We start from the raw sequence: 27,211 nt of genomic DNA on the forward strand, positions 1-27,211 counted from the left end.
ATAGCTTTTTATAGGTTTAACTTTTTTAGGCCCCTAAAAATGGACCCGGCCAACTGTACCCTACTAAATGGTAACTACATTGGAGGCCGATACTTGGTGTATGATCCTGTAGACACAGGCCTACTTGAATGGTGTCAGCTCTCTATGTATGTACTGGAGAGAGTTACTTGCTGTGTACAGGTGAATTGTTCTACGTTGCTTCTTTTTTCTCTTTTCATTTGTTTATAGAAAGTAAAAGTGACACCAGAGACAAAGCAAGTTATTGTTCTGTATGATCTGTAACATTGCCACAACTGCTTATACATTAGAATGTATGACTCCATTGTCTGGGCTGGATGTTGGATATACTGTGTGCACTTAAAAACTTAAACAATACAATTTAGTTTAATTAAAAAAAATATTTATATATATATATATATATATATATATATATATATACAAATGATGATGTACATATGCTTTCTATATATATAACACAGGTGTCAAACACCTGTATCCAGATCCTGCCCTCTAAGTTATTTCATGTGGCCCTTGCACCTCTCCTGCAGGTACCCCCTTGTCTCCTCCCCCACCTTGTCTCAGCAGTCGGCAGCAGAGAGGAGAAAAGAACTCCTCTGCCAAATCCTGCACTTCTCAGTGCAGCTGCAGCATCCCCTCATCCTCGTCTCCATTGGTCTCAGCATTCAGCAGACTCTGGTAATTGAGTCAACTCCTCCTCTGGTCCTCCTCCAGACCCTGCACTTTCTGCTTTCCAGCTCTGCCCCTAAAGGATGTGCACAGTGATGTTAGGGAGGGTGTGGGGTTCTTGGCATCTGATGTAATGGGGGGGTGAGGTGCTCTGGACATCTAGTCTTACAGTTACAACTGGCCCTTTGAGGACAACCATAATGCTGACACAGCCCGCGATGATATATAAGATATATTTAATAATGATCATTAAAAATAAAAACCAACTTTAGCCCTTTTATATAGAATTCTGATTTTTATTTTTTTTGTACAGGTGGAGTGATGAACCACGTTTTTGGTCATGCTGGTCTTCGTGAATACAACTCAGTCACATGGGAAACCAAACATCTGGGTGTTGTAATTGACTGAAAGTTTTAATTGCAGTTCACTGGAGGAGTCACACAGGACACAAGTCATATCCGTGTTCTAAATGTCATAAGTGCTTTGTGTCCTCTTCAACACTGATCCAACCTCAGAGGACAACATGAGAAAAGTCATTTCAGTGTTCTGGAAGTGACAATTGCTTTACAGTAAAGTCCAACCCATGTATACATAAGAGGAGTCATTTCATGCTATTTCTTGTTTGAAACGTGACAAAGATTTTGCAATGGAGGCAAAACATATCACACACCAGAAGGGTCACACTGAAGAGAAGCCATATCAGTGTTCTGAATGTGACAAAGCTTTTACATGGAAGTCACATCTTATCAGACACCAGAGGATCCACACTGGAGAGAAGTCATATCAGTGTTCTGAATGTGACAAAGCTTTTACACAGAAGTCAAGTCTTATCATACACCAGAGGATTCACACTGGAGAGAAGTCATATCAGTGTTCTGAGTGTGACAAAGTGTTTACACAGAAGTCACAACTTACCACACACCAGAGGGTTCACACTGGAGAGAAGTCATATCAGTGTTCTGAATGTGACAAAGCTTTTACACAGACGTCACATCTTATCACACACCAGAGGATTCACACTGGAGAGAAGTCATATCAGTGTTCTGAATGTGACAAAGTGTTTACACAGAAGTCATATCTTATCACACACCAGAGGATTCACACTGGAGAGAAGTCATATCAGTGTTCTGAATGTGACAAAACTTTTACACAGAAGTCAAATCTTATCATACACCAGAGGATTCACACTGGAGAGAAGTCATATCAGTGTTCTGAATGTGACAAAACTTTTACACAGAAGTCAAATCTTATCAGACACCAGAGGATTCACACTGGAGAGAAGCCATATCAATGTTCTGAATGTGACAAAGCTTTTTTAACCAAGAAAGAGCTTATCATACACCAGAGGGTTCACACTGGAGAGAAGCCATATCAGTGTTCTGAATGTGACAAAGCTTTTACATGGAAGTCATATCTTATCACACACCAGAGGATTCACACTGGAGAGAAGTCATATCAGTGTTCTGAATGTGACAAAACTTTTACATGGAAGTCATATCTTATCAGACACCAGAGGATTCACACTGGAGAGAAACCACATCAATGTTCTGAATGTGATAAAACATTTACACAGAAGTCAGTTCTCATAGCACACCAGAAGGTCCACACTGTAGAGCAGCCATATCAGTGTTCTGAATGTGATAAAACTTTTAAATGGAGGGGAAACCTTGTCATACATGAGAGGGTTCACACTGGAGAGAAGCCATATTAATGTTCAGAATGTGATAAAGCTTTTACAGGTAATTCCGGGCTAATCTGTCACCAGAGGATTCACAAGCTTGAGCTGCATAGAGGAAACTCCAGAAGAAGGGGCAATATTAAAGAAGTCACAGCTGTCCCATTAGGCTCACAGGCCCAATGTCTTCCCACAAACTAGGGAAGACATGATGCTACTTGAAAAAAAACTTTGAACAAACAGGACTCTAATGATCGGATTCATTGGGTTTAGTGCTTATGTCCATCAGAAACACACCTAGAAGGCCTGTGAATATTTTATCTTTGGACATTTTTTCAGATAAGCAGCAATGACTGAACTGTATTCCTCATCATTCTCATCTTTATCCTTTTTTATGGAGCATTGACTGAACATGTAATGCATTTTCATCATTCACTAACTGAGCTATGTTCCCGTGTGTTTTCTTCATTGCCAGAATCTGACCAACCAATACATGACCAACAATGCCTCAGTACCAGAGTCTAGGATGGGGTCCTATGGATTCTTGCCAAGCCTCTGAAACCTCATTAGGAGAGTCCATTCCAGGTTCTTTTGAGAACTGATACATAAGCTAGGCTTGAGGGTTCCAGCTAAGCCCACCTTGTCCACACCTCCCATTACATGTACCACCTCCTCTCCCATGATCAATGCCTCCTTTCCATGTTCCATCTCCTCTCATGGATGACAGCTTTGCAGGCAGGTCTGTAGCTGAGATACCAGCCAGATAGAGGTCTCTGGTTAGAGAGTAACTTCTTAAGCTGGTGTAGGCCTTCCAACACGGAGTTAATGCTGTTTTTAGGGGATGTATTCAACAGTATCACCTAATCCCAGCTGCCCACTTATGCTTCATTTGGTTTTCTCAAAAGGGATTCTATCAGGTGATGATTGGATGTCCTTGTTATCTTTTTTTTTTTGTCCAGCTATTGCTCATCTCCATAAACTATTCACACGGTACAACTGCAAGAGATCTGAACTTACAAAGTGCTAAGTGTGTGGTCATATTCCTACCATTTCTTCTGGGAGACTGAAATTCCTCTTATTGGGGTTCACCTTAATGACTCTGAATGAACGGATCCCTTTTTGGGGCAAAGTGTGCAAAGAGCACTAATTATTCCTGGAAATGCTAAGACATCGGCACTAAAGTGTAACAATGGGCAAAATCAATAATTACATAAATGGTGCAATCTGTCATTAGCATAAACGTTTTATGTTTTTCCAAGTCTCCCCTCATAACATTTTTATTACCTGTTGACCCTCCCAGTAGATCTGTTTTTTCTGCTTCCTGTAGAAGGCCAAGCTATTTGGCAAAAATTAAAGTTGGGGGGTAGGAAACACCATATAAGACTGCTGGGGGTGCTTACAACTGTCATCTTCCATTCATATGGTGGGTTGAACCTTATAGAGAACCTGTTGCTGTAACTGCTGTAGAAGAGTTAGCTGAAGTTGGACTTCACTTGTTGTGTGTCTTACTTATAATCTATCTAAGACTTCCCTGTACAGGGTGACAACGCTGCTGTGTAATGTTCCTGCAGAATGATCAGTGTTGTCACCCTGTTACAGAAGGTGGGGAAATAGCAGATCTACAGACAGGACCAACAGCTGATACAACTATGTTGCAGAGGGAACTCTGGGAATGCTAATGACAGATTGCATTACACATTCAGTTAGCAGACTTCCTGCTGTTGGTCTGATGTTTGAATTGTGTTCTGATATTTACTGTCCTGCTGTAAAAGGTGTAAATGATTGCCCACATGTTTCCTGTATAGCAGGGACTACAAACTCATATCAGGAATAGTAGGATGGGTACTTACCCAAGGGGGTCAACTTTTTGGATTTGGAAGAAACATTTTACATGGTTTCTGAAATTCCATTAATGACACCAACAAAGAGAGTCTCACTTCACTAACAATAGGAGAGCCAATCACAGGCCAGTACCATTTCATGGTTTCTCAATGTAATTGCAGAATGTTTAATCCCCATTGGTCCAATGGATTCCTAGTCCTTCCAGATAACATTTGCTTCTTGTGTGGAAGGAGCACCCTAAAATGTCTTCCCTTCAATTCCACCTATAGCCGTACTTTAGGTTATGTTGCCCCTCCCCCCATATCTGTAAGGGAAAGCCTCAATTTCTCCCAATACTCCCCTGGCCTTCCAGTGAGAAGAAACATTTTCTCTGGATTGGAGATGCTTTATGCAGTGACCCCTTCATAGACGGGATGGGGAATCTAAGATAAGTAAGATGAACCGGTGTACTGGAGTCATGGATCAGATAACCAATGACACCATTGATGTTATAGCAGAGCTGACAGCAGAAGTGGCTCCACCACCTAAGGTGGTCTCACAGAACTGCTTGGCAGCTGACTATCTCTTCGAAGACCAAGGTGGAGTCTACAAATGGTGTTAGATGGAAAGTGTTGTACATTTATATTAGATCATGAGGATCTCAGAAGGAGATATCTACACAAGGAAAAGGAGTTCCAACAGGAACCTGGGTGGGAGGAGGTGGGATCCAATGTTTTGGGTGGGTTTAGTTGGAACCTGGTTGAGTAATATGGCGGGTTTGCTTCTTAAGCCATTAGTTGCTACCATAGTTTTAATTTTGAAATGTTATATATTGCTGTATTTTCTTTCACTGCCATAGTCTATTTTGCTTTTGTTTTTAGTTAAATTCACATTTTAGGCCATATGATTAGTTAAAACCCCAAACATTTCTTTTATTATCTGAAAGCAGAGGCTCTGGAGAATATAATGGTGGTAGTTGCCATTTTTCATGTCACAGAATATTAGTACAGCTGTTTATCAAATACATATTTTCTGTAAAAAAGATAATGTTAGTGCACAAAGAACACAATATATGACCCAATTTGTTTGGTGAAATATAAAATATGAGGTTGGCATCAAGTATATAGATACCAAACATGTCAAACTTTACAAATTGTGCGTACTTGTGAAATGGTGACAAACTTCAGTACCAAAAATTGTTAAATGGTGACGCTTTAAGAGCCTTTATAGGCTACCAGTTCAGATAGTTATCCGTGAACGATGGCCTCAGAATGATTGTTCTCACTTGTGCAATGATATGTAAAATGTGTCGTGTGATTTGTTTTGTATTTTTTTAAATTTTTATTTTCAACTCTTTTTTCACCTAACATGGCTTCTATCATATATGGGGTTGATAGCCCCCCTGTGATACATATTTCTGGTCACAGGTCCTCTTTAACTAGCTGCCGACCGCAGATAGTCGAATGACGGCTGCACTGCGGCCGGCCAGTTCTGAGTGGACGTCATATGACGTCCTCCCAGAACGCGCTCTCCTGCGTGCCCCAGGGGGAGCGCACCCGGCGATCTCCGTGATCGCTGTGTCCTACGGACACAGCTGATCACGTGATGTGGTAAAAGGCCAATCACAGCGGCCTTTTACCACGTGATCAGCCGTGTCCAATGACACGCTGATCAGAGGGAAATGCAAGTGCCGGTTCTTGGCTGCACTTTCCTCACGCTGTCAGATCGTGAGGAAAGTACTGCCAAGAATCGGCAGTTGTCAGAGCGGGGATCGGCACCGATCATCAGGGCACTGATGATCAGTGCCCTGATGATCGGTGCCCAGCAGTGCCACCCGCAAGTTCCGCCCACCTGTGCCCAGCAGTGCGCCCACTAGCTCCGCCCACCCGTGCCCAGCAGATCACCCACCTGTGCCCAGCAGTGCACCCACCTGTGCCACTCTGAAGTGCCACCTACCTGTGCCCAGAATTGCCACCTACCTGTGCCCAGCAGTGCCACCCACCTGTGCCCACCCACCAGTGCTGCCCACCAGTGCCACCCACCAGTGCAGCCCAGCAGTGATGCCAGTCAGTGCCACCAGTCAGTGCCCAGGGGTTGTGCCAGTCAGTGCCCAGCAGTGATGCCAGTCAGTGCCGTCTATCAGTACCCATAATCAGTGTCACCTATCAGTGCTGCATATTAGTGCCGCCTATCCGTGACACCTCATTAGTGCTGTCTATCAGTGCCGCCTATCCGTGACACCTCATTAGTGCTGCCTATCAGTGCCCTTTAGTGCTGCCTATCAGTGCCCATCAGTGCTGCCTCATCAACGCACATCAGTGAAGGAGAAAAAATACCTGTTTGAAAAATTTTATAAAAGAAACTTATTTTTTTTCAAATTTTTTGCACTTTTTTTATTTATAGCGCAAAAAGTAAAGTGCCCAGTGGCGATTAAATACCACCAAAAGAAAGCTCTATTTGTGAGAAAAAAATTATCAAAATTTCATATGGGTACAATGTTGCATGACCGCGCAATTGTCAATCAAAATGCGGCAGCGCTGAAAGCTGAAAATTGGCCTGGTAAATAAGGGGGTATAAGTGCCTGGTAGGCAAGTGGTTAAAGAGACATCAGAACATTATTAGACCCCTAATGTCACCTCTGTACCCCAAGAAAGATGGTCAAGCACAGATCATGCCTAATCAGCTCCTTCCCAAACCATAATGACTGAAGAATGACAGCTCTGAACCCAGAAATGACATAATCTCCCACCTCCCACATTCATTCACTGAAGGGGAGATCAGAGATCAGATGTTTGCTGATCTCCTTCTGCTCTCATCGCTGACACCCACCATGCCTGTCTTGGGCTTGCAGGAAGGACAGCTAAGCCCGGTATACATGGTGGGGGGGAACCTTCAAAGCGGCTGAATCACTTCCACCAGAAATCCGACAGTTGGCCTAACAAATGTAGACAACCCCGGGTGCTATAGCTATAAGGCCGTGCTGCTGCTGATGGAAACCTTACATTGGCCGGAGTGAAAGGGTTCCACTAATGTACATCTGCCAAATCTGTATCTGAGGAGACCATAGAAGCAGCATTAGAAAGAAATGTGAGCATGGCTTCAGTCAGGCGATGTCCTGGTGGTCCTGGTCTTGTTCTCCTTCAGGTCCTCTCACCTTGTAGATGGTGACATGGACTTGTGTGGGAATGAGTAGGAGGGGCTCGGGGTTCTCTTGTACCCAATCAGCTTGTTATGGATAAAAGATGAAATTGTCTTCTGGGAATTTACAGGGATTTGGATGTTTAGAGGGTCACATAAGTGGGTGGGGCTGGTATTAATGAGGGGTGTGTCATATGTTAATCAGTTTCTTAGCATAGATGATATAAATGGTATAAATAGATCCTGGAAATGTAAACAATCTATTTATTTTCTTCTGTTGTTAAAGTGTCACATTTAATAAAGTTGAATTATAATTTCATCACACAATACCGTGGTCTGGGTTCTTCTACAACACATCCCCCCAAACATGTCCTCTTCCAGTTATAGGGGTCTGGTGGAATGGGACACCAGCTGATGGTATCTCTTAGACCCCTTGTACATGGGGGGTCCAGCCCCTGTGGGTGCAATGCTGGCATTATAATACACCTGGTAAGCACAGGTACAGCGTCCAGCCCCGCTGCCTGCAGCCTGTCAAAGTCTACACTACAGCTGGACGGGGCTCAATGCTGCACCACGTTTACCTCGTGTTTAGGTGGCTCTGTGTTCAGGGAGAAATGACCGCCATCCTGATCAGACAAAGCATAAAGAAGATGTAGGCAGGTGCAGTCTGCTTCTTCTACTGTAGGGGGCACCCAACCAGGGGGACATCCCAGCCTGGAGAGGAAGTCGGGGGACACTTGGTTTCTCTGTGGTTTCCCGGTTCCTGGAGACTGTGTGGAATGAAGGGGTCCATGGAGTCCTGGAGACATTTTTAATTTTTTTGTTTACATGTTTTAAAAACCATTTATACCTTAAAATTACTTAAAACCCCCAAATATTATATATATTTCTTCACAACAGCAGACACACTAGAGAATAAATTGTTAGTAGTTCTGATGTTTTATGATTTTTATTATTTTACACAATATTAGTGCAATGATTTATGAAAGGTACAATTTCAGTTAAAAATACAGTAAAGTTAATTTCTGGGACATAAATGTCATTTATTATCTAAGGTTTCAGTAAAATATAAAAGATACATTTCCCCGCACTGAATATAATGGGATCCCACATAACAGTCGCTGTTCATATTCAGAATTCCTTTCTTACAATGGGATCTTGTGTCCGGATAAAATCTTTTATAGATCCCTTGTGACATTGTGTTCTCATTGTAAAATCCTAGATTTGTAAATCTGTCGCTGATATTTATAATGGTTTTGTCCAGAAAAAGAATGGAGTGATGTGGAGAGATGGAAACATATGTATAGATGAAAGATTGGTCTGTTGACTCCCCAGAGCTCCTTCCCATGAGAGATGTTTGTCCCCCCCCCCCCCAGAGCTGAACAATGGTACGTTCCTGAATGGCCAGGCTGCTGGTTTGTTGAATCCAGAGTCTACATACAAGATGCCTCCACAGTGTACATTGATGGGGCTGGGAAGGCTGGTACATGTTGTTCATTTGCTCCGGGTGCAGGAGATAGGACAGAATCCCATTGTTGCCGGGTGTCCTCGCTTTCCTCAATTCTGTACTCACTTCATTTACAAAAGCAAACTATGTGAGTGGAGAAGGTGATTGTATCCGGCTGGAGCTCAGACCTGACAGGGACTCGGGATTTTGGGCCTCTTACGTCTAAGACAAATATAGTCTGAGTTGGAGAGAAGATAAAATATCATTTCTTCTCAGAGACATTCTGAGGGGTTTCCACAATTTGTAATTGCTGACAATTCTTTTGTGGACATTCAGCTGTCAGTGGGGAAACCTGCCGACAGATGAGGAGTCATCGGTTAGGGGTGTGACCGCCTGATTTCCGGCCAATCATTAACAACCAGATATATTTCACACAGAATTCAGATCAGTCCATCAATTGTCAACAGATGAGAATTCTAGAGAATTCAGAGAAAGCTCCACCCTCATTCATTCTCCACCAATCATGGATCTCACTCCAGTTACCCAGTCACCGTGGGCATGATTTCCTTGACATCCATCATTGGTGTCAGTGAGATAAAATAAGCCCCATTGTTGCTGTCAGTGAGAACAAAGTGTACCCCCAGCCCAGCATTGGTGGTCAGTGGTGGTACTTACCTGATCCCACCCTCCCACTGCCTCTCTGCTGATGTCACAATTATACTTTCACTGTAGGAAAGGAGATGGTGGCTCCCAGCAGTCGGGTATAATTGCAGTGCCTGGTGATGGAACCCAGAGAGTGTTCCGCTGTCATCACCTCACTGCCACTCTGAAGAGTCCTGGAACCTGCCAGACATGGACATGAACATTGGAGAACACTTGGAAACAACAAGATTCAAACTTTAAGACATTTCTTGGAGCTGCAGTTCCTCTGAGCTCCACCACGTGATCTCCCTTCTACCCAGAGAGGAAGTGATGTCAGGTACAGACAAGAAGTGATGTCAGGTACAGACAGGAAGTGATGTCAGGTACAGATGGTAAGAGACGTCAGGTAGACAGGAAGTGATGTCAGGTATAGACTGGAAGTCATGTCAGGTATAGACAGGAAGTGATGTCAGGTACAGACAGGATGCTCTGGGTGAGAGGTGAGTCAATTGGAAGTGGAGAGGAGACATTGCTGTGTCTCCCAGCAGACAGAAGGTGTCAGTAATGAGGCTCCACCTGATGCTGGCTGCTGGGAAGGTATATAATCCCCCCGTAGTTTTCATCAGCTCCTCAGTGTTCTGCCTGTGAGCCGCTTCCCTGCTGGATCCTGCGTCCTGTATCTTGTATACTTTCCCCTGATTCTGGTTTCCTGCATCCTGTTCCCCATCTCTGCTCCCCTGATTCCCAGTCCCAGTCCTGCCCGCTGTATGTCAGCTTCCCCCCATTTGTACACAGTGTATTATAGTCAGGTTGTTGGGTTGGTTATTTGCTGTCACATTTATTAGTCACTTTTGCTTTGTTTATGGTCTGTGGGTGTCGGAGGGTGTTGTGTCCATTAGTAAACTCCACTTAAAGCGATTGTAAAGGCAACTTTTTTTTTCTTTTAAAACAAACATGTCATACTTACTGCTGTGTGTGATGGGTTTGTACAGAGCAGCCTGGATCCTCCTCTTCTCGGGTCCCCCACATGCGCTCCTGGTCCCTTCTCCTGTTGAGTGCCCCCACAACAAGCAGCTTGTTATGGGGGCATCCAAGCAGGCTCGGGAGCGAGTTGCTGCTCTGTGTCTCCACAGAGTCCCCTCTCCCTCCTCATTGGCTGTGATTGACAGCAGCAGGAGCCAATGGCCCCTGATCTTGTCTCAGCCAATGAGGAGAGAGAGTCCCCAGACTGCCAAGGATCTTGTGCACATTGCTGGATCAGGATGCGGATCAGGTGAGTATTGGGGGGGCTGCTGTACAGAGAAGGGTATTTACCTTCATATATAGAATGCATGGAGGTAACAAACCTCCTGACTTTACACCCCCTGTAATCACACTCCTCCTACTCATCTTATTCCACATTTCTTAGGTATAGCCCACCGATCTGGTCCTCCCTGCTGTCGCTGGATACCTGCATTCCTTACAAGGGTTTATATTCTTCACCAGTGTACTCTGTATACCACAAAATCCTGACCATAGTACTATGCAAGCTGGGCAGTATATGACATACTCCTGACCACTGAGCTCTGTACACATGCCTAAAATATAATCCTGACCACTGCACTCTGTTACACAGGCCTAAGATATAATCCTGACCACTGCACTCTGGGATGGAAATCACATACTCCTGACCACTGCACTTTGTACACAGGCCTAAGATATAATCCTGACCACTGCACTCTGTACTCTGGGATGGAAATCACATACTCCTGACCACTGCGCTCTGTACACAGGGCTGTATGATATACTCCTGACCACTGCACTCTGTACTCTGGGATGGAAATCACATACTCCTGACCACTGCGCTCTGTACACAGGGCAGTATATGACATACTCCTGATCGCTGCACTCCACACAGGCCTAAGATATAATCCTGACCACTGCACTCTGTACACAGAGCTGTATGTGATATACTACTGACCACTGCACTCTATACACAGGCCTAAGATATAATCCTGACCACTGCACTCTGTACACAGAGCTGTATATGACATACTCCTTGTGACAATCAGACCCCAGCCCTTCTCACCAAACTCGTGACCAAAGGACTAGCCAATCTAAAACTGCGCTGTCACGTGCATAACAAGGCCACTCCCAGCTGCACCCTGCACAAAGATTTTCCAGCTAATGGACCACAATCTGTGTACCGGCGGCCTGAGAGAGATTGTTACTGGGTCAGGTTAATTATGCAATTAACCCTTCACACTGCCACCACCGCCATTTTTGTACAGAGAAAGAGGAAACCCGGCAATATCAGCAATAACACTATGATGTTTGAATAATCGTTTGTATACACAATGTCACTGCAGACAGATGTATGCAGATTTAAAAACACACAGTAGCGCTCTTCAGAGGCAGGGATTCTTAGTTGCATTAAAGAGCTTTAGAAACAGTTCAACGCTTTCAGAATGTAAGATTATTACTAAAAGGTCAAAAGGGTGCAATAAAAATATTTACAGAAAAATATGTAGCCAATATATATATACAGAGAACAATAACACAGCAAAGAGATAACAGAGAGAAGTTTAGAGGGTTAAAGTACTTGCCACACGTCCTGGGTTAAGCAGATTAGTTTTCAGAGCAAAAGGATTTCTTATCTCCCACTGTCAGTTTCGATGTTAAAACGGAGATTTTTCAACTCACCCCAACTCAGCTTAGCATTTTCTAGCAACTCCACAGGGTGTCTCCCTGGAGCAGTAAACCAATCGCCTCATTTGGGGAGGGAGGTGTAGGTGGAGACCTAAGCTATGACCAAAAACTCTCATAGCTTCTATTATGATTCATAACTTATTCTCGGGGCATTTAGCAGCCTTGAAATATCAGAAACAAGAACGAGCGCTAGATCTATAGGGCAGAAGCAGCTAGCATGAAAGGTAATTCCCTCAAAACCTTCTATATCACTCAAATCTCATATACCATGCAGCGCTAAAATTATTCAATAATATCCTCAAAGTGTGCTTAAATATCGTCTCTATTTAGCCAAAACGATTCAAGTAATAAATGAATATTCAACAATAATACAGGTAGGTGATGAGTCGTGACAGTCTCTTAGATATTTAAATCATAGTATGGTGACTTCGGTGACAGATATAGCTGTAGAATGCACTAACCAGAGAGCGCTTAATATTGCGCATGTAATAGATGGTATTAGGTAATCTGGGGTTGGGCATCCAGAACACAGATCTGTTGAAGAACGCCACCAGAGATAGTAGTATTTCAGCCTATATATCCAGGTTATGCAATCCAGATCCACCAGGGGGAGCCAGCAGTCTAGATGTCATCCAGGATCCAAGGCTCAGAAACACAGATGAATATCAGATGGTTGCAATCTCTCAGAGGGTGCCAGTAATTAACCTGTCATCTCAGGGGATCCTTTAGGAGGTGGGCTCAAAGAAAAAAGAGCCCAAGCACAAATAGTTCCATAGTGCAACACCGTTTTTACTCAGAATTTGTATAAAAAAGATAATAGTGACACTTACACTTTTAATTTTCTGTTGGCATCTGGCCAGATGAGAGATCCACGTGGCTGAGTCACTGAGAGCAACTTCCTGACATGTTTCATGCGATGGCACGTTATCAAAGGAAGCTGACTGCTCTCAGTGACAACTCTTATATAGTGTGGGCGGCGCATGCTCATTAGATGATCGTGACGTCATCGTCGGATGCTCGCGCATGCGCAGATCGTCTGCGCGGCAGCCATTTTGAAGAAGACCAAAAATGCATTGACTTCTATGGGGGATTTTTCTCAGTGGGAAAGGACATGTGAACTCAATCAGTACAGAATCTATGTATTGAGCCACTAATTCTCACGTGTTTAGATGGTTAAATAAACAAGTATATTCTAGTTTAAATTGCAGAGATTGTCTAGATCTCTTCCTTTGATTCCCAAAGTTGATTATATCCCCTCATTTATTTATTATAAATTTTACTCAGTATGTTTAATGAAGTGGTGGAACTACAAGTCTCAGTTAGCTAGCGATCTCCATAGTATGCGCAGACCACAAATATAATTAGTCAACAGGCATTGAATACTTAATATTACACATTAAAAATAGACTGTATATATGAAAAAACAGTATATGCCTATAAAATAACAATGAATTATATGTATATAAAATATTAATAATCCATAAAAATACACAAAAAATTAATCCAAATGATATCTGTATGAGTATAATAGGATTATAAAACGCTCCATATACATACATAAAATAACATAATAGTTAAAAAATGTAAAATGATGTGCTTGATATTAGTTATGTAAAAAAATATTCTCCCGTGCATATCTTATATTTATGTTCACACCTATAGTTGACAACCTTTAATAAATATATTTGGTAAATAAATGTATAGATAAAAAATGGGTGAGCTACCCAATGCAAAAATAATAAAAAATATTAAAAAACGTCACTCCCTAAAATATAGGATATTTTAGTGGCTGTGAATGAGTTTTCTTACTATTAAGATGAGTATTAAAAATAATGATATAATAAAATTCATAACCATAGACCATTTCCTTCGAAAATTGGAAGAATGTTCCCATAACTGTTATGATTAATTCTAAACAGAGGAGAGTTAACTAGTATCTATATAACAATTAATATCTAATTCCACATTCAAGCCTAGCGGTGCCGAGGTACACAACAGATAAATCCATTTCGTTTCTAATCTCGATACCGCACGGCGTTTAAAAATACCCCTCCAATGGCTATTTACAATATCAATTCCTATCAATTTCAAACCGTGCGGATTTTTACCATGGGCTTCCTTAAAGTGCATTGATACTGAGTGGTCTTTGAACCCCTTTTTATATTTGAAAGATGTTCCCTGAGTCTGTCCCGCAACTTTCTTGTAGTTCTACCAATGTATTGTTTCCCACATTCGCATTCCAGTAGATATACCACATGAGTGCTGTAACATGTTATTGTTCCTTGAATGTCATATGTTTTACCAGTGATACTGGAGTGGAAACTCTTAATTGGTTTTTTATGTATTCCATTGTAGGTGCATAACATGCACCTATTGCAGGGGTAGAATCCTTTATGGTTCAAGTTAAAGGAGAGGTTTTTGGGTGGCTTGACAATATTTGGTGCCAGAATATTCCTCAACGGTGGGGCTTTTTTAAATGTGATTTCAGGATGACTGGGTAATGATTCACCAAGTATAGGATCGTTCCTGAGAATGGGACAGTTTTTCTTACTAATTCTAGATACACTTCTATGTTGCAACGAATAGTTCGTAATGAAGGGACAGAATCTTTCATTGTTCCGTTGAACTTTAGGACCAAGGAGATTCTCTCTGTCCAAGTTACCAACTTCTATAATCTCCTTGTCCAAAACTTCAGTATTGTACCCTTTCTCAGCAAATTGTGCTTTGAGAGTATTAACTTGGGAAGTGTAATCTTCTAATTTATGGCAATTTCTGCGAATGCGTAAGAACTGACTCTTGGGGATCCCATTTAGCCATCTGGGATGATGGCAACTAGTTTTTGGGATGAAACTGTTTCTATCTGTGGTTTTAAAAAAACTTTTGGTTAAAATACTTGTCCCTTCTCTAAAAAGTGTTAAATCTAAAAAGTGTATTTCGTAGTAACTGTATTCATACGTCAGTTTGATATTATGATTATTATCATTTAAAGTGTTAAAAAAGTTAGTTAACGTAAATTCGTCCCCTTTCCACAGGAGTAAAATATTGTCTATATAGCGTTTATAAAAAATGAGGTCTGGCCAGTCCCTAGAATAAATAATCTCCTCCTCCCAGTTAGCCATGAAGAGATTGGCTAGGCTGGGGGCAAATTTTGCCCCCATATCAACCCCTGTGGTTTGTAAGTAATATTTGTCGCCAAACCAAAAATAGTTATGTGTCATTGCAAAATCAAGGAGTTCTAGAATCAAGTTTTTTTGTAACATTGAAATATCCTCGGATTCATTTAAGTAATGATCCACTGCCATCAAACCATCAGTGTGTTTTATGTTGCTGTATAGTGACGCTACGTCCGCCGTCACTAAATACGTGGGATGTTGTAACTTCATAGTTTTCAGGTCCAATAAAACCTGTTTGGTATCCTTTAAAAATGCAGGAGTATTATTAACCAGCGGTTGTAAAAAGAAATCTATATACTCCCCAATGCGTGACGTTAGTGATCCTATACCGCTTACTATTGGTCTTCCTGGCCGTTTAATCGGATTTTTATGGACTTTTGGTAAACAATAGAAGACAGGTAATCTGGGAGCAATAGGGCATAGGCAGTCCTTCTCTTTTGTGTTTAATATCCCTGCTTCATAACCTCTTTTCAGAATGCACTTAAGAGACTTTTTATACAACATCAGAGGGTTATTCTGTAATACTTGATGTGTGTTTCTATCATTCAATATATCACATACTTGTGTTATGTAATCTTTTTTGTCTAGGACAACCACTCCGCCCCCTTTATCAGCTGGGCGCATAACAAGCTCTTTCTCTTTTAGTAAATCATCCTTCAGTTTCACAATTTCTTTTGGGCCGTTGTAGTCCCATTTATTAATTTTTAATTTCTGTAAATCCTTTAGGAGCATGTTCTTAAAAATAGAAATGTGGGAGTGCGGTGGAGGATTAAATAAGGAGGCATTCTTAAGATGCGATGATTTTATGTGTACCTGTCTACACAGGGCTGTATGTGACATGTTCCTGACCACTGCACTCTATACACAGGCCTAAAATATAATCCTGACCACTGCACTCTATACACAGGGCTGTATATGACATGTTCCTGACCACTGCACTCTATACACAGGGCTGTATATGACATACTCCTGACCACTGCACTCTATACACAGGGCTGTATATGACATGTTCCTGACCACTGCACTCTATACACAGGGCTGTATATGACATGTTCCTGACCACTGCACTCTATACACAGGCCTAAGATATAATCTTGACCACTACACTCTATACACAGGGCTTTATATGACATCTTCCTGACTACTGCACTCTGTACACAGGTATGTATATCATATACTCCTGACCACTGCACTCTGTACTCTCGGATGGAAATCACATACTCCTGACCACTACACTCTGTACTCTGGGATGGAAATCACATACTCCTGACCACTGTACTCTGGGATGTAAATCACATACTCCTGACCACTGCACTCTGTACTCTGGGATGTAAATCACATACTCCTGACCACTACACTCTGTACTCTGGGATGGAAATCACATACTCCTGACCACTGCACTCTGTACTCTGGGATGGAAATCACATACTCCTGACCACTACACTCTGTACTCGGAGATGGAAATCACATACTCCTGACCACTACACTCTGTACTCGGAGATGGAAATCACATACTCCTGACCACTACACTCTGTACTCGGAGATGGAAATCACATACTCCTGACCACTACACTCTGTACTCTGGGATGGAAATCACATACTCCTGACCACTACACTCTGTACTCGGAGATGGAAATCACATACTCCTGACCACTACACTCTGTACTCTGGGATGGAAATCACATACTCCTGACCACTACACTCTGTATTCTGGGATGGAAATCACATACTCCTGACCACTACACTCTGTACTCTGGGATGTAAATCACATACTCCTGACCACTACACTCTGTACTCTGGGATGGAAATCACATACTCCTGACCACTGCACTCTGTACTCGGGGATGGAAATCACATACTCCTGACCACTACACTCTGTACTCTGGGATGGAAATCACATACTCCTGACCACTACACTCTGTACTCTGGGATGGAAATCACATACTCCTGACCACTACACTCTGTACTCTGGGATGTAAATCACATACTCCTGACCACTACACTCTGTACTCGGGGATGTAAATCACATACTCCTGACCACTACACTCTGTACTCGGGGATGTAAATCACATACTCCTGACCACTACACTCTGTACTCTGGGATGTAAATCACATACTCCTGACCACTACACTCTGTACTCTGGGATGTAAATCACATACTCCTGACCACTACACTCTGTACTCTGGGATGGAAATCACATACTCCTGACCACTACACTCTGTACTCTGGGATGTATATCACATACTCCTGACCACTACACTCTGTACTCGGAGATGGAAATCACATACTCCTGACCACTACACTCTGTACTCGGAGATGGAAATCACATACTCCTGACCACTACACTCTGTACTCTGGGATGGAAATCACATACTCCTGACCACTACATTCTATACTCTGGGATGGAAATCACATACTCCTGACCACTACACTCTGTACTCGGAGATGACCACTGCAAGGGGGGTGATGAAATAGTCATCACCTGTCTAACATACAGCATAAAAGAGTTCCAAGGTACATAAGGACAGATGAGCGAGGTCTTATAGGGACAGAGGAAAATAGTCATTTTAAGGGGGGACTGTGATGGATTTGGTAAAATGCCTATTTCGTTTCCTATTGAATATATATATTTTTTATACACATTTTATAAATATTTACTTTTATACTTTAATACATATGTTGTGTGAATATTTTCTGCCGGCTGGGCTTTGTGGTACTTTAAGAAATCCTTGCTTAAGAAATGTTTCGCTCACACACACCGACCCCCCCCCTCCCATCGTCCCAACTTGAGACAAAGGAATGTTTTTCTTTCTATAGATAAGACTTGGAAGAAGATCACACCTATACCATGACGGAGATTGTTTTCCTGTGGAAATGACCAAAGACTGATATAATACTTATGCTGTTGTCACATGACTCTGATGCTGTTGTCACATGACTGATGCTGTCCTCACATGACTCTGATGCTGTCCTCACATGACTCTGATGCTGTCCTCACATGACTCTGATGCTGTCCTCACATGACTCTGATGCTGTCCTCACATGACTCTGATGCTGTCCTCACATGACTCTGATGCTGTCGTCACATGACTCTGATGCTGTCCTCACATGACTCTGATGCTGTCCTCACATGACTCTCGCATCATTCTGCATATATAAGTTCACTTTCTCATTATAATAAACTAGAAGTGTTCATAGACTGAACATGTGTGTCAGCGTGAGTCTCTTCCAATGTGCGCACATTCCAAAGCTAGCGTCATAAATTAGGAAAGGAACAGATAATCAACGGACATTTTTAGTCCTCTTCTAAATCAATATTATTATCAGGAAACGCAACTCCGACACCCAAGAAGGGCTGAAGTTGTGTCCTTCATTTCCAGGATCTACTGACCACTCTGCACCCCGACATTTACTGCACTTCATCCATGTCTTTGGGGGCCTCTCATCTCCTTATCAACTGTTTCTTCCATGATGAAGATCAGCCATGGAGTATATCTGAGGTGTATATCAGGGTGTGCTTCTTCCCCACATGAGAGCTGGGATGTCCAGCAACATTCATCTAGAAGACATTTCCCACACTCAAGGCACTAATACACCTCCAGGGTTGTGTGGGACCCCTGATGTACAGGAAGACAGGACTTCAGTGAGGAACATTTCCCTCACTCAGGACAGGAAAGTGGATTCTTCACCGTGTGAGATCTCTGATGTTTGTAAAGATTAGACTTCCTTGTAAAATATTTCCCACACTCAGGACAGGAATACGGCTTCTCCCCTGTGTGAGATCTCTGGTGTGTGCAAAGATTGGACTTACTTGTAAAACATTTCCCGCACTCAGGACAGGAATACGGCTTCTCCCCTGTGTGAGATCTCTGATGTGTGTAAAGACTGGACTTCACTGAAAAACATTTCCCGCACTCAGGACAGGAATATGGCTTCTCCCCTGTGTGAGATCTCTGATGTCTGTAAAGATTGGACTTTAGTAAAAAACATTTCCAGCACTCAGAACAGGAATACGGCTTCTCCCCCGTGTGGGATCTCTGATGTTTGCACAGATGGGTCTTCGTTGAAAAACATTTCCCGCACTCGGGACAGGAATACGGCTTCTCCCCTGTGTGAGATCTCTGATGTCTGTAAAGATTGGACTTCCCTGAAAAACATTTCCTGCACTCAGGACAGGAATACGGCTTCTCCTCCATGTGAGATATTTTATGCACATTAACATGGGATTTAGAACTGAAACATTTCCCGCACTCTGAACAGGAATATGGCTTCTCCCCCGTGTGAGATCTTTTATGCACGTTAAGATGGTATGTAGAATGGAAACATTTCCCGCACTCAGTACAGGAGAACCTCTTCCCTGTTGGAAGGCCGGCCCGGTCCCGCACAGTCTGAGGTCCCTCAGGATACGAGGAATCCGATGGTCCATCTACACTGGGTGGTGCCGGATGGACATTGGAGGGAGCCGGGTTTTCTCCTGGACTATACTGTGTGATGTCCTCATCTTCTACTTTCCAGTCTGGAGACAAAGTGAGACAATCCTCTGAGGTTTTCCTCATCTCCCGGCCATGGACTAAAATACAAAGACAAAGAGGATTACTAGACAGGAGCTGATTGGTTTCCCCAAACCAGGACTCCGCCCACATCAGGCAGCTTGGTCTCTGAGGAGCTTACAATTCCACCCTCAAGGGAACTAGGAAATGGCTCCTCTGATCTCCTACCAGGTCATTTCTTTATTCATGGACCTTAGTCAGAGAGTGAGGAAACAACCAGAACTGTCTTTTATAGGAGGGACAGTGATGAGGGGATTATAGGACGAGGGTCCCCACCCCCTCTATCACTCATCGCCATCTTCCCAACACAAGAAGTACTGCACCTCCTGATTTAGTCCATGATTTAGTCATGAAGAACAGCGGGGTTGAGCCCCACCAGAGGTCAGAGAGTGAGGATGGGGGGAGAACAACCAAGATGAAGACTGGACTGATCCTGAAGACCACCATCATTGGGGTATTGACTCCTCCCTCATTATCACTTTCTGTTTAAGGGTCCAAAGTTGGAGGATGTTATTACATTATTATCACCATGTAACAGTCTGTGCTCCAATCACATCATCCGATATAAAATGTCCAGCTGGGAGAAAATGGGGGGAACAAAAGAGACTCCATATTATGTATATATATAGCAGTGGGGGGAGAGAAGAGGTCAGGAGTATGTAATGTACAACAGAGTATATAGTGCAGGGGTCAGGAGTATGTAATGTACAACAGAGTATATAGTGCAGGGGTCAGGAGTATGTAATGTACAACATAGAGTATATAGTGCAGGGGTCAGGAGTATGTAATGTACAATATAAATTATACAGTGTAAGGGTCAGGGTTCATAATATTGATATTAAGTAATCAGTGGAACATTAAATGTTTACTGTAGACAAGTTGCAGAGATCCCACACCGCTGCCTCCCATCTCCTGAGACTGCACTCAGTGACTTGGGTCTGAGACACTACAGACATATCCCTCCACCCGGCACAGCCAGCAGACCACAGAGCAAGGAACCCTGGGAGAATTGTTCTGTCAGAGATCTTACTAGACCCGGGAATGGGGAAGAAGACTCAAAGCACACACCCCAGGTGCCTAGGTTAATGCTAATGGTGAAAACTTAACATTTTGCAGCCAGCTGAACCCCAGAATCTCCAAAAATCCAGTCTAGATATTTAAATTGTGTCTTACAGACTGATATTGCCAAGTGTTGACTCTACTCTGGACCAATCAGTGAGCAGTATGGGTGGAGGAATGGATTTAGTGTTCATGACCCACCTGTGCTGATCTCTGTAGGAGTGTCCTCCTCTATAAATGTCCCCGTTATTCCATCCTCCTCCATAGACTGCTGATCATCCCTCACATACGCCTCTTCTTCTTCTGCTTTCACCTCAAATTCTATATCGATTGGATCTCCACTCTAAATCAAGGAAATGAGAGAAAATATCATCTGTAAAATGTAAGATTTATGATTGTGACATCACACACAAAATCCACACATTGTCTCCCTTCACAGAAGCAGATCACATGTGATATGTGGGTACATTTCCCCTAAATACCGCATGCCATCCTGAAACTGTCCATTTCCTATCCCGTGTTGCGGTATTGACCACAAACACTGAACACGCTCAGTAAATACCGCATGAACAGGCGTTACATTCACAGAAGGAAATAAAGAATGAAATGCATGCGGTCATTAATTAGTGGTGGAGACATGCGGCATTCAGGAAATGTGTACTGCTTGGTAAAGAGTGGGCGGCCGCTGGCATCCTTAACAACCAGTAGACAACATGGTTGTTAGGGAGCGAGCGGCCGCTGCGTCCTAACCAACCGCTAAAAAAAAAAAATAAAAAAAATTACCGGCAACAAAATATTAACCACTTGCCTACCAGGCACTTATACCCCCTTCCTTACCAGGCCAATTTTCAGCTTTCAGCGCTGCCGCACTTTGATTGACAATTGCGCGGTCATGCAACATTGTACCCATATGAAATTTTGATCATTTTTTTCTCACAAATAGAGCTTTCTTTTGGTGGTATTTAATCGCCACTGGGCGCTTTACTTTTTGCGCTATAAATTAAAAAAAGTGCAAAAAATTTGAAAAAAAAAAAAAGTTTATTTGTTTCTTTTATAAAATTTTTCAAACAGGTATTTTTTCTCCTTCACTGATTTGCGTTGATGAGGCGACACTGATGGGCACTGATAGGCGGCACTGATAGGCGGCACTGATAGGCATCACTAAAGGGCACTGATAGGCAGTACTAATGAGGTGGCACGGATAGGCGGCACTGATAGACAGCACTAATTAGGGGTCACGGATAGGCGGCACTGATATGCAGCACTGATAGGCGGCACTGATAGGTGACACTGATGATGGGTACTGATAGACGGCACTGACTGGCATCACTTCTGGGCACTGACTGGCGGCACTGACTGGCACAACCCCTGGGCACTGACTGGCAGCACTGGTGGGTGGCACTGGTGGGTGGCACTGGTGGACAGCACTGGTGGGTGGCACTGGTGGGCACAGGTGGGTGGCACTGGTGGGCACAGGTGGGTGGCACTGCTGGGCACATGTAGGTGGCACTTCTGGGCACAGGTAGGTGGCACTGCAGAGTGGCACAGGTGGGGGCACTGCTGGGCACAGGTGGGGGCACTGCTGGACACAGGTGGGGGCACTGCTGGGAATGGGTGGGCGGGGCTAGTGGGCGCACTGCTGATCGGAACTTGCGGGGGTCACTGCTGGGCACCGATCATCAGGGCACTGATCATCAGTGCCCTGATGATCGGTGCCGATCCCCGCTCTGACAACTGCCGGTTCTCGGCAGTACTTTCCTCACGATCTGACAGCGTGAGGAAAGTGCAGCCGAGAACCGGCACTTGCATTTTCCTGTGATCAGCGTGTCATTGGACACCGCTGATCACGTGGTAAAAGGCCGGTGGGATCGGCCTTTCACCACATCACGTGATCAGCTGTGTCCGTAGGACACAGCGATCACGGAGATCGCCGGGTGCGCGCCCCCTGGGGCACGCAGGAGAGCGCGTTCTGGGAGGACGTCATATGACGTCCACTCAGAACTGGCCGGCCGCGGTGAAGCCGTCTTTCGGCTATGCGCGGTCGGCAAGTGGTTAAGAAAATGTTGTAGGGTCCCCCCCTGGGGTCTGGTATGGATTTTGAGGGGGACTCCTTTCCAAAATGAAAGAAATACATACCAGACCCCTATCTGAGAGCATGCTGCTGGCAGGTCAGGAAAAGGGGGGATGAGCAAGCGACCCCCCTCCTGAAACATACCAGGTCACGTGCCCTTAACATGGAGTGGATGCTCTGGGGCGGGGGGAGACTTTGCTCCCTCATAGCACCTTGTCCATGTTGATGGGGATAAGGGAGTCTTCCCCACAACCCAGGCTAGTGGCTGTGGGGGTTTGCAGGCAGAGGACTTACAAAATGTAACAAGGGGGCCCTCAGATCCCTCACCCCATGTGAATGAGTATGGTGTACATGGTACCCCTAATTATTCACCCCAAAAAAGTATTCTGTTAAATACAGCAGGCAGTTTTTGACAAGTCCTTTATTAAAAAAGCAAAACTAAAGCAAAATGTCCCCCCGGTGTAGATCCATCATCAATCACGATGCTCGCTGTCACCGCTGACTCGGAAAGAAAAGCTCCGCTCCCAATGAAGACTCCCCTCTGTCTGACAGCTCTGCTGCCTCCTGCCACTAAATATACTAAGGGGCGGTGCCACTCGGTGATGTCACTGACCGGGGCATGTTGTATTGGTGACATCACTGACCGGGGCATGTTGTATTGGTGACGTCACTGACCGGGGCATGTTGTATTGGTGACGTCACTGACCGGGGCATGCTGTATTGGTGACATCACTGACCGGGGCATGTTGTATTGGTGACATCACTGACCAGGGCATGTTGTATTGGTGACGTCACTGACCGGGGCATGTTGTATTGGTGATGTCACAAGAAGGCAATGACAGCGAGTATCGTGATTGGATCATCGATGGATCTACATCAGGGGATATTGTTCTTTATTTTTGTTTTATCAAAAATTACTTCCAGTGTTTTTTTAAACCACTTTTTTTTGGTGAATGAATAGGGGTACTATGTACTCCACACTTTCACATTGTGGGGGGCCGGGATCTGGGGGCCTCCTTGTTAAAGGTGGCTTCCAGATTCCAATAAGCCCCCCACCCACAACCACTGCCCAGGGTTGTGGGGAAGGACCCTTGTCCCCATCACCATGGGGACAAGGTGCTTTTGGTAGGATAGAGTGCCCCTGCCCTGAAGCACCTACCTCATGTTGAGGGTATGTGGCCTGGTATGGTTCAGGAGGAAGGTGGGCACTCACTAAGGGTCTGGTATTGAGTTTGGAGGGGAAACCATGCATTTCATTTTATTATTTTGGCATCAGGGTTCCCCTCAAAATCCATACCAGACCTGTCACAGCTGTCAGCGGGGAACTTGGCGGCCGTCCGCTCCTTGTTTACTGGTTGTTGGGGACACTGGCGGCTGCCCTCTCCTTAACAAGCTATTTACAAGTGTTGCTAAGGACACCAGTGGTAAATTACCCGCAGGATTCACTACTAAAAAACAGAATGCAGCATCTTACTACATACTGGGATACGGGAAGATACCGCTTTGTGATTGGAGCCCATAGTCTCTACAAGTCCATGTTCTAGATTCTCCATCCCACCAACCTTGCAATGGGGAGGGATGGTGTGACCTTCCTGTGTGGAATCCCAGGAATACAGAGGACGGGGACATCTCTCTGGTGGGTTCCTGGTATTAGGTGGCTCCATCATATCCTTGTGTCCTTCTGAAAACTCCTCCATCACTCCATACTCCTCATCCTCCTCTTTATACTCTTCTTTAACATCAATATTCTCATCCCCGAGGATTCCACTCTGAAAGATATAATAAAACATTCATTGTAACAAACATGCTGTGTATAAATCACAACTACCAATAATTGTCATCATCTACCTGATGATGGTGAGGGATGGTGTGACCTTCCTGTGTGGAATCCCGGGAATACAGAGGACGGGGACATCTCTCTGGTGGGTTCCCATGACTGGATCCATCTGTAGGAAACACACACACTGACTGAATCCATTGTTTCTATGTGTTTATCAGATGATGGGGGATCTAGGTGGATCCTCCGTACTGCTCTCTCCTTTACAATAAAGTCTCCTCTTACCCGGTGATGTGAGGGGCGGCTGATTGTCCATCATGACGTCCTTGTAGAGATCCTTGTGTCCTTCTAAATACTCCCACTCCTCCATGGAGAAATAGACAGTGACACCCTGACACCTTATAGGAACCTGACACACACAATGATACAGTCACCATCCAGACACATCCCTTGTCTGTTACTGGAGAATGTCCCAGAATTCCCGGCACCGCTCACCTCTCCTGTCAGCAGCTCCATCATCTTCTTGGTGACTTCTAGAATCTTCTGTGTCTTCTGTCTGGTAGGGATCAGGGATGGAGGTGGGGGGATGTTGATGGGATTCTGGATTCTCGAGGATCTTGTGGTCATACGATGAGATCTCCTTCTGGTGTCATTGTCGGTAGATTTCTTCATGACTCCTGTACAGTTCTGTGTGATACAAAGATAAATCTCACTCTCCCATAATCCCTCACTTCTATGGTCAGCTCTAGATTTATTCTCCAGGGATTGGCCACAATGTGCCGACTCAGCAAAGGACAGACATCTCCATCCAATGATATGATGACAATGGGGTCAGATTTATAGCTCCTTCTAGAAGTCATATAATAGAGTCACTAATGGTTTACTAGTAAGGCTCACTGACCCACCAGGAAATGTCACCCATGGATTTGTGGTCAGTGGGCGTGGCATGCTGGTAATCATGGGTCTCTCTGATTGGACGAAAGCTGAGATTGTTCTCTTCTATAACCAATGCCGCCATCTTGTGCTATAACCAAATCTCACAGAGTCCGGACACTTTATGTATTCATAGTACTTGTGTGGATGTCGTTATTGATTACAGAACATCAGAAGACTTCAAGTGACTCTGAATCCCTCCCAGTGTACAGCCAAGTCAGATTTAACCCCTTCATTACACTCACCTCTCCAGTCAGCAGGCTGAGGATCTCCAGGGTGAGCTTCAATATCGTCTCATTCCGGGGAAATTCCTTCCTTACAATCTTCACAAAACCCAAAGTCTGCTGATTGTCCATCATGACGTCCTTGTAGAGGTCCTTGTGTCCTTCTAAATACTCCCACTCCTCCATGGAGAAATAGACAGTGACACCCTGACACCTTATAGGAACCTGACACACACAATGATACAGTCACCATCCAGACACATCCCTTGTCTGTTACTGGAGAATGTCCCAGAATTCCCGGCACCGCTCACCTCTCCTGTCAGCTGATGGACCATCATGGTGGTCAGTTCCAGAATCTTCTGCTCTTTCTCCCTCTCAGGTATCAGAGAATGAGATGGAGGCACCATGGTGAGGCTCTGGGTTCTGCTCCATCCTCCTGAGATTGGCTCCCCACTAGACTTCTTCTTTACAACATAATCCTACAGATCAGGAGACAAATAAAACATCAATCACCTGACATCATCTAAATGTGTGCAAAAATAAAATGGTCTATTGACCAGAATAGACAAGAGTGATGTCATGTGACCTCCCAGAATCCTCCTCACCTCTCCGGTCAGGTCTGTGTTTTATTAATAGAGATGAGAGTGATGTCATGTGACCTCCCAGAATCCTCCTCACCTCTCCGGTCAGGTCTGTGTTTTATTAATAGAAATAAGAGTGATGTCATGTGACCTCCCAGAATCCTCCTCACCTCTCCGGTCAGGTCTGTGTTTTATTAATAGAGATAAGAGTGATGTCATGTGACCTCCCAGAATCCTCCTCACCTCTCCGGTCAGGTCTGTGTTTTATTAATAGAGATGAGAGCGATGTCATGTGACCTCCCAGAATCCTCCTCACCTCTCCAGTCAGGTCTGTGTTTTATTAACAGAGATGAGTGATGTCATGTGACCTCCCAGAATCCTCCTCACCTCTCCGGTCAGGTCTGTGTTTTATTAATAGAGATGAGAGTGATGTTATGTGACCTCCCAGAATCCACCTCACCTCTCCGGTCAGCAGGTAGATGATCTCCAGGGTGAGGTTTAGTATCTTCTCAGTCATGTGACTCCGGTCCTCCTCCATCCTCATTGGTGCCATCATGTGATCTATACAGGTCTCCTTGTAGACGGATAACTTTGGGAAATGAAAGTAAGAATGATTTGGATGGTATTGGTCACACAATAATAGGATGTGGATGTGAGGGGGGAATAGGAGGGTTGCTGGACATTGAAGAACTACTCCCCTCATGGGAAGACATTTTGTTTGGACTGTTTAGTGTTTACTACAAT

At 44.0% G+C, this 27,211-nt stretch overlaps 1 protein-coding gene and 1 pseudogene across 1 annotated transcript; one reads left to right on the forward strand and one right to left on the reverse strand.

Annotated features, from left to right (window-relative positions):
* The first annotated feature begins 1,333 nt into the window (after positions 1-1,333).
* LOC149441685 (uncharacterized) lies at positions 1,334-2,563 on the forward strand (annotated as a pseudogene).
* Positions 2,564-24,946: 22,383 nt separating this feature from the next.
* Positions 24,947-26,072, reverse strand: LOC149441686 (gastrula zinc finger protein XlCGF66.1-like). Its single transcript, XM_089657061.1, has 3 exons — positions 25,908-26,072; positions 25,225-25,416; positions 24,947-25,138 (listed from the first exon to the last, which is right to left on the reverse strand). The coding sequence occupies exons 1-3, from the start codon at positions 26,070-26,072 to the stop codon at positions 24,947-24,949; spliced, it is 549 nt and encodes a 182-aa protein (XP_089513187.1).
* Between the last annotated feature and the right edge of the window lie 1,139 nt (positions 26,073-27,211).

Source organism: Staurois parvus, unplaced genomic scaffold, assembly GCF_062004578.1.
Source record: "Staurois parvus isolate SC_StPar_1 unplaced genomic scaffold, SC_StPar_1.0 ptg000960l, whole genome shotgun sequence".
NCBI classification, from domain to species: Eukaryota; Metazoa; Chordata; class Amphibia; order Anura; family Ranidae; genus Staurois; species Staurois parvus.